The 13,579-nt window shown below is 37.3% G+C and overlaps 1 protein-coding gene across 4 annotated transcripts in view; it reads right to left on the bottom strand.

Moving 5' to 3' along the window:
• Positions 1-13,579, bottom strand: part of RUNX1T1 (RUNX1 partner transcriptional co-repressor 1) — a 164,410-nt gene that overhangs the window by 2,224 nt on the left and 148,607 nt on the right. For 3 of the 4 annotated variants that reach the window (XM_060775592.2, XM_060775590.2, XM_060775591.2), the window contains one exon: positions 1-2,290. This exon is cut by the window's left edge and continues 2,224 nt beyond it. In XM_060775592.2, the coding sequence (XP_060631575.1) occupies positions 2,015-2,290 (276 nt within the window). In that variant the 3' untranslated portion in view covers positions 1-2,014. Of the gene's footprint in view, positions 2,291-11,983; positions 12,057-13,579 lie in introns of all 4 variants that reach the window. The other variant, XR_010909799.1, reaches the window with a different exon arrangement.

The following is a 13,579-nucleotide window of genomic DNA, read 5'->3' as shown; positions in this document are numbered from 1 at the left end:
TACATTATACCTTTGCTGGACATTATTAACCTGCTGATCATTTGGAAAGTAACAATGGTGCTTTCAGAATTCAGATTTTGGTCCATCAGATCAGTCTTTGGCTGACTTCCCTTTTATTTTTTTATTTTTTTGTAATAATACTGTAATATAACCTGGCATTCAGCAGTGTTAAAGCTGTCAATCTACACCTCAGCATCGGAGCTCTAATCATCATCATTATTTTCTCTTTTGTAAAATCAGAAATACCTAACGACCTTAACAGTGATTTGCATGCACTGCTTTTTTTTAAAAAAGTATGATAGCCTGTTTTATTTTTTATTTTATTTTTTATAAAAAAAAACCATCCCCATTAGTGAATTTTGCAAAACAAAAAAAGAAAAGAAAAAAGGGAGAGGAAAAAAAGAGAAAATTAAAAAATAACCCACCACTATTCTATCCTACAGATAAAGTCGGTGAAATGGCTCTAGCATCTTTAAAAAGAGTTTGCCCCAAAAAAGCATGCCTAGGGAGTCATTGTGACAGTGCAAAATACATTTATGTACATCCCTCTTACAAAAACACCAATATGTTAGCATTCCGGGAAGCATGCTAGTTTTCAGAAATTCTTCCCCCTATAACAGAGTGAAATAGCAGCTCCGAAAGATAGCTTTTTTTTCCTCCTTTTCTTTTCTTCAGGACAAACGAAAAAAAGAGGGGGAATTATTTTTTCTCTTGAACTACTAGAGAAGTATCACTACTACAGACAGATATAAAAGCAGCATAGAAAGTTACAGGTTTCTCACCTACTAGTAATAAAGAAGACTAAATGTGAGCATGGTTAACTACAATGCATTTTCACATTTGTCCCAACACATTTACAAGAAAAAACACCATTGGGAAACCTCACAGGACAGAAGTGTTTTAACACCAAGAGAACTACTAGATTTTCCCCCCATTTTAAATATTTCTTTTTCAATTAAAATCCCAGACAGGACGAAATGGAAAGAATTTGGAAGGGTTCTGGAGCTGGAGCGACCATATTCTCATTGTCATTAATACAAAAACGAATGAGGTGGAATAGACCCGATTGTCTTACTCTGTGAAACCTTGTAAAAAAAGAGAAGAAAAATTTGAAGAGGGTAGAAGCAGCTGGTTGGCATTGCAGCTGCCAAAATGCTAATTAACTGCAGACTGTATCCTTATTTCTGTACTAAAAGGGGGAAAACCCACAAAAAACCAAAACCAAAACAAAACAAAGAACGGAAAAGAAGAGGCGCTGTTTGTATGATGGCAATTTCCCCCCCTTTGCTGCTGTTTTAAGTCCTACATCCCACTGCAAATCATCTTCCATTTTTCATTCTGTTGACCTGGATATTATTATTTCACTCAGAAACAAGAAAAAAATGAACATCTGTGTCTCCTTCCAATCTGCTGCACATCTGCGTGTTTTTGATGCGGGTCTTCAGAGTTCAGTCAGTAACCCACGGACGCTATTCATCTTCTTATTAAAATGTCTGCTGCTTTATCCAATGCTCATGCCCTTGAGGGTTTTTTTTCCCCTTTCTTTCTTTCTCTCTCGTTCTCTCTCTCTCTCTCTCTTGCATTAAAAAAATCCATTATTGTTATAAAGAACATTGTGACTTTATATTATTAGCATTTTTGCTTTCAACAGCAATTAGCAATCTCTTGGTTTGCTGTTTGGTAAAGCATCTATTAATGAGGTCATCTAGTTTAAAATCCCAGCTACTGGAAAATAACAGGGAGGAGGTCAAATCTATCATTTTGTGTGTGTTAAATTATCTGCTCTTCTCAGTTTCCTAAAGAAAAGACATCTTTGTTATACACAAGAAGTCACTGTGACCCGTTACTGGCCTTCTGGTTTTTTTTTTTTTTTTACATCTACCTCAAGATACAAGTTCTCTTGTAGTATTGAAATCTGACAGTTTTAGTAAAAAAATTGAGCATCTGAGGATGAGGATTTTTGTTTTGTTTTGTATTTTGCTTGTTTTTGTCTGAAGTAGTTCTGTGTTCAGTCTTAGCGAGGAGTTGTTTCTATGGTGGATGGAGTTCCAGGGGTGGTTGACCTAGGAGTAGCTGCTGGTGGTGTGTCAATGGGGCTCCCGGCTCCACTGTTAGGTGTTGCGGACGAGCTGACTGCTGGTGTCTCTCCTTGCTGCTGGGCCTGAAGTGTCTGTCCACAGATGTGGTGATGTTTCTCCCAGTCCTTATGCTGACAAAAGGAGCCACAGTATCGTGCTGTATTGCATCCACTGCAGGTTTCACTAGCTTTACGGCCACAGTTCCAGCAACTCTGTAGAAGAAATATTAAAAAATAGAAAGAGATGGAGAGAAGTCAATCATACAGCTGGAGTTTCAATATCACTTTAATTTACAGAACCATCTTTGTACTGTAGTGATTTGAGTGTTGGATTAGATCTCTGGGAGATCAAAGTTTAGGACATCACTCAGCCACAAACCCCACTGGATGACCTTGAGCAAATCACATTGTCTATAACATGGTTTCCATAAGTTGGACTCACCTTTGAAGGGCTATAACAACAATGACAATACTTATTAACTTTCTCTTGGTTTAGGTAAAGATTCTGGCACACATGGTGCAATCCAAAGTGGGAGGTAGCTGGACTCCATGCAAAGAGTAAGTATTTAGGGATTGTGGGAATAAAAGTTATTGTACATAGAAATATAAGCATCTCTTCACACAAGCCAGTCTTTCTGTTTGTCCATGTGACTCAGTATTGCCCACAGTGATTGACAGAAATCCTTCAGAATTTTAGATCAGAGCTTTTTTTCTTCTTCTACAAAATCTTTGTGAAAATGCCAAAATTGAATTGGAAACCTTCTGTATGCACACTAAATACTCTTGAGTATGTTTTTCACATTCATATAGGATTTTCAGATTCCCTAAAATAAATACAATTAAAAATAAGAATAATTGGTAGCTGGAGCTTAATCCTTAAAATTATGTCAAGGTCCCGTTTTGGGTTGTTGCTAGAACTTCTGAAGGAGGCATGCAATGCAAGTAATGTCCACTAGAAAGGTTCATGAAAGAGTATGCTGGACTCATGTCATTGGGGGAAACCCTAAATAAATGAAATCCTTCATGTTCACAATGAATAGAGTGGGCTGCCGTAACTTCTCTGAAAAAAAACCCCAAATACTATTTTGATTGATTCAGAAATCCTCACTAGTACAAAAGAGCTATGAGTCTCACCAAGACACATGTTTTGAGTAATACTATGTTCTCCTAGAGCAATGGTTCTCAACCTGTGGGTCTCCAGGTGTTTTGGCCTACAACTCCCAGAAATCCTAGCCAGTTTACCAGCTGTTAGGATCTCTGGGAGTTGATGACCAAGACATTTGGGGACCCACAGGTTGAGAACCAATGTGCTAGAGGTATATGTACATTAGTACTTCTAGATGACTTTTTAAGCTACATACACATACAAATATTTATCCCTTTCTTGTCACAAGTTTTGTTGCTGTTACACCAACTTCAAATTATGATTGCAAGTATTTATTGGTCCATATGATATTTTTAATAGCCGAATTATCTCAGTTGCAGGTATAATTAATAAGCTCAAAGTAATTGGTTATTGTAACAGTTATAACCTTATAAAGTAAGTTACTAATTTCCTTAACAGGAAGACATTGGTTATTATATATTTTAATAGTTTTTGTATGGATTTTATAATGTTTTTAATGTTTTAATTGTATATTGTGCGTTGTTATGGCATCAAATTGATGCCAACATGTAAGTCGCCTTGAGTTGCCTTTGGGCTGAGAAAGGCAGGATAGAAATATCACAAATAAATAAATACATGATTGTTTCTCAAAGGCAACTAAACAAGTTAGATGTTTTAGTTACATTAAAGGCACCAAGAGACTCCTACCCTGAAGTAAGCAAATAGCATTAAAAGAGAGCCAAAGAGAGCCACTTATTTATTGCTTAATGTTTTTTTTTCTGTTTCAGACAGTAGAAATACATCAGTGGAGAACATTCCCTGTAGTCACATTACTCTTGCTAGGTGATTTAGAAGGCATTAAAATATAACTTTAACAATGCAGTAATGAAAAGTTCAAGTTTAAGATAAAATTAAATAAAAGACTGGAATGGCAGGGGGTTGCACTGCATGGCCCCTGTGATCACTTCCAATGTTATGATTCAAGTGATAAGTAAAAGTAGTAAAATCATTTTTAAAAATCCAATGTCTTTACAATTTTTATGTTCTGAAGAATATGTGAACTGTCCCACTGCTTAGCATAGACTTAAGTAAAAAAAGCTATTTCTTGGAAAAACTGCAGAAGGGCCTTAGCTTTCTCTCATTTGAAACCGAATGATAAAATTGGAAGCTATTGGATTTCTACTACAGTAAAGATGGGTGAATCTATAATTTGGTTTTATTTAATTTCTTGACAAACGAAATATGGCAAAAATCCATTAGACAAAAGATCCATGCAAACACTTTGTACACATTTCCCCTAACGTATATATTTGTATAAGTACGTTTCCTAGCACAGGGATTGTTTGAAAGCATTTCTCCCCAAAAGTGTTTCCTTTTATGTGCATTTTTATGTGAACAGTTTCCCAATGTGGTATTTGACTGCAAAAATTCAGAAAAGATTTCACCATGAATTCAACATGCCTATTTTGGTATACATTTAGCCAAAAAAAAAAATGGGGCTGTCATTTCCCCTGCATCCTGATAATGCAGGACGAGCCACCCCTCCCCTTTCTATTACAAAATGATCCTTTTTGAAATGCAAACTTTCATTCCCTACTTACATTTCATTTGAAATAACCCATTCCTTGTTAAAGAATGTAGCCAGCTGACGGCATCCTCCAGTTCTGCTCCCTTTCGCTCCCTGCCAAGTGGGAAGCCACCAGAAAGGATGCCTGCTGCTCACTTCCCTCCAGCTTTGCAATGCCAGCTGGAAGGCTGGAGCCTAGCCAGCCGATAAGTGAGATTCCTAAACTACAACAGAAATCCCAATTACCAGGAAAGAACAAAGACCTAAATCCAAAACACTGTTTTAAGGAAATTAAACATTTAATCGGAGTCAAGTGGCTTCTTTAGAAAACAGTCCCAGTGTTAGATTTACTCTCTCCTTTTTGGCACAGGAATGTTTTGGCAGATGCGAGAACAGTTAAGTGTCCAATACTCACTGCTCTCTCCCCCTCTCCCTCCCTGTTAGATTGAAATCAGATGTATGCAGCATTTCTAACTCAACTCATACTGATCAAGCATGCAGACTAAACCAGGTAATTACAAATGCATGAACCGTGGGTTGCTTTTTTCTTCTTCTGGCAAGTGTGGGGGATTTGCAAAAATTATTCCCATCTTTTAAAAACTCTTCTTAAAAGGTGGAATTACTAACACAGAGAAACAGATGGTTTATTTTAATGGTCAAATTGTTGGGAATACAGGCTCCTTGTCTATCATCAGCTGGTTTTGATTCACTGTCCACAATTTCAGGTTCATTCTGCTTACATTACATCTACAAAGACTGGAGAGGGCTCATCATCATTTTACACAGTATTTTAGTTTGGAAAGATAATCACAAGGAATCGCCCCCACCCAAGTGAAACTACAGCAATAGGATTATTCTGAGTTCAGTATGAAACTCATGACAAATGCTTGGGCTGCAGAATACCAAACAAGGCAACGGTGAAGTCGCTATTCATTTTAATGGGATTGTGCAAAAACTGTATATGAGTCTTGCTGAAATCAAATGCAGAGCTGGTACTAATCACATTTTATAACCAAATAAAATTCACTTCTCTTCTCTGTCCCTGGAAACAAGCATATAGGTGAGTTAGCAGGAGTACAGATGCTGAATGCACCAGACATTCCAGAACCCAACCTCAAAGCTCAGACAGACTGTTCAGGACACAGTTTTGATGAACACTATAGCTTGATGGCATGCAGCTGGTTTAATACCTAGAATCTCAATTTTAAAGTATGAGATTGTGTATATGTACCTCAAAGTCACCTGTCAATGTATGCTGACCCAATGAATTTCCTAGGGATTTCTTAGGCAAGGAATACTCAGAAGTGGTTTTGCTGTTTTCCTCCTGAAGTGTGGCATTCAGTGTTTGCAGATTGTAGTTAATGCAAAAAAACCAACCCACACAAATTTTTTAAGGCAGGCACAATCCTTTTTTGGTTTATTTTGAGGATATCACTATTGTCTAGGGCTACTGTCAGCCTATTTTGTGTGTGTGTTGGTTGCCACAATAGCTATAAAAATGAGCGAGAAAGGAGCCCTGGAAGCCTCCCCTCCATACAATTACTTAACAAAATAGTAACAAAAAATGTGTTACTCTCATTATAGTAACGAATCTGACACTTTTGATAATTTAGAAACACTTTAGAAACATCTCGCCAGCACTCCCTAATTTTGTAATGAGTATTGAAACAGTTTTTCATAAATTGCACAGGCCTAGTGCTTAACTTTTGTTGGACCAAAGCTATGGTTTCTTCAAAGATCACGAGGAACAGTGGTGCTCCAGATGAAATTCTTGCTGTGGCACTTCCAAAAAAAACCAAAACAAAACAAAACAAAAAAACCCACCAAAAAAAAAAAAACAAACAACTACAAGAGTGCAATGTTTTGCTCAAACAGTTATATACTTTCCAGGCTATTTTCAAACAAAACTGTGCTTCTTTTAGGGAATAGTTAACCACAAGAACAGAACCTAAGAACATGTATGCCTCTATTTAAAGTTGTCATTTGTTTGCAGAGATACTTTCCTGAACTTGCTAATGAAATTGGGCTGAATAAGATCCAAGTTCTGCAATGAACAAATTGTATAATTCATCACCAGATTTCTTGGACAGAAGAGATTTGATTATGTTTAGCTATGTGTACCACGAATGCTTTATGTTCTAAGATGAGTTTTCTGCCATAAAAGATAAAACAATGTTTTTATCTGATGACTTTTGACCAATTTTGGGAGGATATAAACAAGTGGGTTTTGTGGCACCTTAAAGACTGCTATAATATTTCATTGCATAACAGTGCTTTGAGGACTCAAGTCTGTTTTTATTTGATGCATAAAATGTTCTTCTAAGTTGGCAAGTATTCAAGGAGAGGAATAAAAATGGTAAAGCAGTGATGTCAGTGAAATTCAGGAAGTAGGAAACTCCTACTAGCCACTGCAAGATCCTTAAGCAGTGCTTAAGATAATGCACATATCCAAGCACGGGCATGCAAATTAGAAAGGAATAGTACTTGTAATCTAACTAACATGTCATAAAGGCTAAGAAAATGGCATAGAGGAAAATTGGTCAATACTTTCACCCAGCTTCTTTCACTCTACCAACTGAACCATCTCCCGACTATAGAGTTGCTTTGAACTTCCAAAAATAAGTACCCATGAGGTATCAGATTGCAGATTTCCCAACAATCTGTCTAATTTAAGAGTACAAAACAGAACAGTGACTGATCAAATACTTTGTGAAGCCCATGTGGAAAGCTGTCCTCTCTCCAGTTTCCTTCCTACTTTTAAGAAATATACAGGTAGCCAAATATTACTACCCAGTGATAGCCTTACCCATCATCCATTAGTCTGAATGAAGAGTAACTGTTCTGGCTATTTTGACATTGGTGTAGGATAAAGGTAATTTACTTCTGCTTATATACTTGAATCCTTTTGTACTTAAATTTTGAATGACAGCAATCATAATGACCTAGCCAGTTTTATAATGCTCTCTCTCAGAGTAATCCATTATCTGATTGTAGATGTCAAGTACATAAATAATGATGACATCGAATTGCCATTGAGTTCAGTCAACTAAGCTAATGAAACAGACTGCCAGCAACAGTGAGTAAACCCCTGACTATTAGATTGATGGTATACACAACAGGAAAACTTTCTGAAGTGTTTGTCCATTTCCTTCCAGGGGAAAGATAGAATACTGAGCCACTGGCTTAAATCACAGTACTGCCTATAAAGTCCTATATAGGCCGGAACATGTTTTACCCTCTCTGCTAAAAGCACCTTGAATTTACTTAAAATAAAGCAGTTCTTTAAAACTGCCCTTTCCACCTTCACCAGAGCAATATCTCTACTTATCATCTAGGCCAGATGATGTTTCAACATCTGCCTATTAGAACGTGAGGCTGACACCTTGAATGTAGTCCCTCTAAAACTCTTTAAAGGGTTAAACAACATCCAGTACTTCTAGCTATTAAAAGCAATGGTGGAAAATGCTATGCAATATCTTGAAAGCCACATGATTCCCACCCAATGCACAAATAAAGTGACTGGTTATGAAGAACAAGGCAGCAGTGAAATCAAAGAATCATAGAATTGGATAGTTGAAAGAGACCACATGGGTCATCTAGTCCAACTTTTTGCCATGGAAGAAAAGCACAATCAAAGCACTCTCGACAGATGGCCATCCAGCCTCTGTTTAAAAGCTTCCAAGGAAAGAGCTCCCACCATATTCCCACCATATCCCATCATATTCCAAGGCAGAGGGTTCCTCTGCTGAACAGCTCGTACGACCAGCCACTTCTTTTCAAGCATGTCAGATTATAAAAACCATTCCAATATGTCATTATCTGGATTAATTTGCTTCAGATAAGAACTATTCTCTCGTCTTGGTTTTGAAATCTAAGTCCACATATTAAGGCATATTTATGCAAATGATATAGTTCTTCCATTCTTACTTGAAAAACAGGTTTGTAAGAATTTTTACACTTTCCTATGTTAATCTGAAATGCTTACTTGCGATTAGTTACCCCAAATGTTTACTTTCCATATAATTTAGAATATCTAAAAATGTGGAGAAATTCAGCTTTCTAATTCACCAAATTTTATGAAAATGCAAACTTTAATGGATAAAACTGGTTCCTAACATGAAATACTCCGGCTTTATAATGTAACTTAAAAAGATGATGAATTTGTCAAATCAAGTGGCAACCCCTAATTCGGCACACAAAATGTTGGAACACACAGGAATTCAAATCACATTCCTAGCATTTAATTGCACTAATTGCAACCCTATTCCAAAGAGCAATGCTGTATCATTGATAATTTAAGTATCACAGTTGTGGCTGTGATCTCCAGAATCTCCTTATTGCTAGATGTTGTTTTCAAAATGTACAGCCGAGCAGATAAACAGCAAAGAAAAAAACCCTCTATATAATATTGTTGGGCCAGCTGCAGTTGTGTTTTTATCTGAGCAGCTGTCAGAAGAAAAGAAAAGCATCTGCTCCAACTACGAAGAACTCTGCAATCCACACACAAGCAGTGAAGAACACCGTATGTGTAAGATTCTTCAGTGTCACTGTATGTTGGTATAAAAGGGAAGATGTTTTTAATTTCCCAGTAACCTTGGCAATACCTTCAGTAAGCTGTTCACCCTCACTATTTGCACAACAGCCATGAAGCCAAGCCAAGCACAGCAAGTCACTGAAAGGGAGCATGTTCACACTTGGTTTGGTCCTTAGCCAAATAGTCTTCTGATGAGCATATAATCTTCTTTTATCTAGATTCCATTTCTATGGAAGTGGTGAAGAAATTATCTGTTGACAGGTTGTTCTGCTCCTGTCCTTCTGCTTTTAAATATGCATCTTCCCATGAAATTAAATAATGAATTAGCACACCGGCTCCATTCCTCAGTATATGTTGGAATCCCACACCATTTAAAAAAAGCAATGGACTGGGAGGGAGGCCAGTTTCATGTTTAATGGAAGTAACTAGAAAATATATGAAGGTATATTAATTTGAACTTAAATTCCTTTAAAACAATGAACTTGAGGTGATTTTAGGCAAAATTCAGATGACTCACCAATTCAGTCATTCTCTTGATCACGACTATGGTTTAATCTGGTATGTCCTCTTTCCATCAAAACCCAATTGTTTGCTACCTACCTATGAACTAGCAAACAATGGTTTGAATGAATAACACCAACCAGAATTGCAAGCCTTCTTAGATGATTCATTCAAAACCTTTATTTTGTTCCAACAGAACAAAAAAAAAAAAACAACCTGATTTCTTCCAAAGAAATGGTTATGGATTAAGCCATGTATAATAGGGAAGGTTTGTAGTTTAAGCTATACTTTAAATGCAATCTTGTGTGAGAAATAAAATTTCAGGGTACAATGTCAATCGCATATGAGGTTGAAGAACAGACATTTTAATAGCAGTTCTCTATATTACTTCCACCCACTGGGCTGGAAAGGATTGTTCCATAAAGATCTTGAGTAAAAAGGACAGGATTGCCACTAAAGGAAAACAATAACAAAGCAAACATCATCTCCTTTTTACTGGTCTTGTGGGCTTTTCCCTGCATTCAGCAGTGCAGGTATCTAGAGCCAATTCCTATGCAAAACTGGTGATGGTTGTCTGAACAGCTATTCTGTGTTTCCTTGTTCAGGTGGCCTGGGGGCATGGGATGGCTGTTCTCTCCGACCCTGTTGCTTCCCTCCATTGCTCCTCCCAGGTTTCTTTGCCAGTCACATGGCCTAGATGAAGGGAGAGCTATGGACCACCAACAGGTAGGTCCCCCTGTACTCCTGTAGCTAGCAGCATTGGGGTGGGACAGTGGGTGCCAATTGGGCCCTTGCCAATCAGTGCTGAACTAGCTCCAGCAGTGTCAGATATGGACAATCTGTCATCTGAGCAGTACAGACGCCTTCCTGCCGCCTAGGCACTTAGGGCACCTGTGTCTAGCTGCAAGCATTTTGGGTGCTAGTCTTGGCCTGTATTTTGTGGCTGTGTAGAACCACCCTCTGCCTTCCAAATATGCTTATATTTAGAGACAACTCTACTTTAAAGCCCTATAAATTTCTTTGGCTGTACAGATCTGAAAAGGAGTGTTTAGGTATGTGGCCGAGATAATTTGTGCTGTACCTACCTCTCTATCAAAGGATGGAAAAATTAGCCTTTTAAAATTCTATTATTTTCCATTTCGGTATTAATATGAATTTTTAAAATATCACTTCAAAATAGAAGTGTCAGAAAACATTTTAATCTGCTTTTCAAACTGTACTTTGGTATTTATTTATTCTTTTGAATTGAGAACTATATTGAAACATATGGGAATTATGAGAGCTAGTGGATCATTAAGGCCCAATCCATGAATTAATCCAGTACATGACATCATGATCAGCCCATTTAACTTTATCATTCAAAGAGACTAAATTCTTCAAGCATGCAGTACATTCCTGCCTTCCTGATAAGTTGATGCTGAACCTTCTAATTTAATTTTTGTAACAATACAAGCAACACAGAATCCTTGGTATACATTCATACAAGGAGGATAGCAGTTTAATCATCAGGCCAGGCAGCATCCATTAAAGACACTGTCTATATAGCTCAGCTACACAATGCTGTTACATTTTAATTTATGTCACATTTAATTCTGTAGTGGAACAGTTAAGTACTAGAACAAAAAATAAAACACACAGTTCTTCTAGACTCTCTTCCTGAGAAAACTTTCAGATGTTGAAAATCAATTCCTTTTGTCTCCTCCTTATTCATCTGCTACACATTAAGTCGAAACTCTGGGCATCCAGTGTTTCTACAGTGTTTCTACAATAGCCTTTCATCTCTGGTGATGCCTGGGACCAATTAAAACCTTACTCTCCCTTAAATAATGGATACATATTGCAGCATGCCGCTGATTTATCTGCCTGTGATTTTTGCCAGCTCTTTCATGAAGGGGCAAAAAACTAATCTGAATCTTCCAACCTGAGTCATTCTTGAGGTTACAAGCTTGCTGAATATATTAAGAGAAGCATTTCAAACAATTAAAAGTATGCACAGGCTTCAAAATACACAAATTATGGAAAATATGTCAACACCATAGACCACTCCTTATAAATATGTTAGTATTTATAAAATTAGTCAAAAGCTATGCTCCCAAAAATACTTTGTTAGGTGTAAATATCCAAAAGAAAACAACAACGACAACCAAGATAGACTATAAACAAAGTTTGCCAGCAATGTTAAACTGAAAGCAATTATACTTAGCATCTGTTTAGTGGCGTGGGCTTAATCAAGACTTCCCTTTCCACACAGATTTTAACATTTCTTTTTTCTCTGAAAGACACAAGAATTCATTTTATCCAAAACACTTCAGAACTGAAAACAAAACATATCACTCGCTCTTCACTTCTGACTTCCCGTTATATATGGACCCATTTTGTCCACCACCATAGAAATTCAAAGCCTTTACTGACACCTTCATGTCTGAATTGAAATTTACCACTTTCATCCCTAATTTACTCTTTCTTGCTCTTTGATTCAATTTTTCTTTTGCCAGATGCTGCCTCTGTATCCTTGTCTTACACATAATCCCTGTAGGTGAAATAATAAATTCTGCTTAAGAAAATGTTCTCTCGACTCTGCTCACACTTCCCCCTCCCATAGAAATCCCAGTCCTCTGACAATGGTACATTCACAGACTCCTCCTTTATTTGGAAAAGCATTGCAAGTTAAAAACTATTTGAATCACAATCAGTCTGTTGCTTAGATTTCTTATCTTAAATTAAATACAATTCAGTTTTCAGTGAAAGAGGCCTCTAGCCTATGAACATTCACTTGCATTGGATTAAGAAACACATTTGACATGGAGGTGTCACTATAAGATGTTATTTACTTTTCATTGTTTCTGGTTACATTTGTGATTATGCCACACCCACCTTCTGATACAGTTTAATCAATAGGTACAACCACTGAAAATATATGTTGTATTTTCAGTATATGCAGAAAAGGGGGGAAGGAGAAGGAGATGAAAGTGATTTGGTGCTATAAATCCAACCTACATTTTTTAATGGTGGCTCCAAATAAATGTGTCATGAGAAATAAATACAGTTCTATCTTATGTATATGTACTCAAAAATGAGTCCCAGTTAGCTAAAAAATGCAGTCCGAAACTGGGCTATCAACACTTACAACTGTATCTTTATGGCAGAGTATGCACTTTGCATATAAATTTCTGTTTTGGAAATTAGATTAGACCAGGGTCAGGAATCATTTGACTCTCTCCTGAACTTGGGCTTTATTAGTGAACATTCCTTGCCATTTCCCATACTGGTCAGTTTGACAGGAAATTCAGTTCACAGATATCTGGAGTGCCGAATGATTCTTGCCCTTGAATCATATAGAAGTGGGCAAGTATGGTCAGTGGGTTAATTCAGTAGAAACCAACTTCATGGGCACCAAGTCAGTGTACAGAATATTTTGGGTCCTGAGGGTTTCATGCCAACTGAGGTCACATGTGTATACATGCACATATACACGCAACCTCCCCATTTCATTTTGCCACACTAAAAGAGGTCATATTAAATGTATTCCTAACCCTAATGTTTTGTTGAAGTTTGCTGGGTTGGGGTGGATGCTGTCTTATCTTTCTCAGCCACCCACAACTCAGATCTCTATTTCCCAGCGGCATTAACTGATCCGCCAATGGCAGATAACATTAAGTGGGGTTTCCCTGGCTTGCATGGATGGTCATTGAGGGTTGAAGGCTGCCCATACCTGGCACAAGGCATATATGATTGCATAAAATAATTTGATTAATACATGAGTGCATACACCGATTGTAGCCACATTCTTATGAC

The sequence above is a fragment of the Anolis sagrei genome, chromosome 4 (genome assembly GCF_037176765.1).
Source record: "Anolis sagrei isolate rAnoSag1 chromosome 4, rAnoSag1.mat, whole genome shotgun sequence".
Lineage (NCBI taxonomy): Eukaryota > Metazoa > Chordata > Lepidosauria > Squamata > Dactyloidae > Anolis > Anolis sagrei.
The sequence above is the reverse complement of the archived record's forward strand: the minus strand, read 5'-3'. Positions and strand labels throughout refer to the sequence as shown.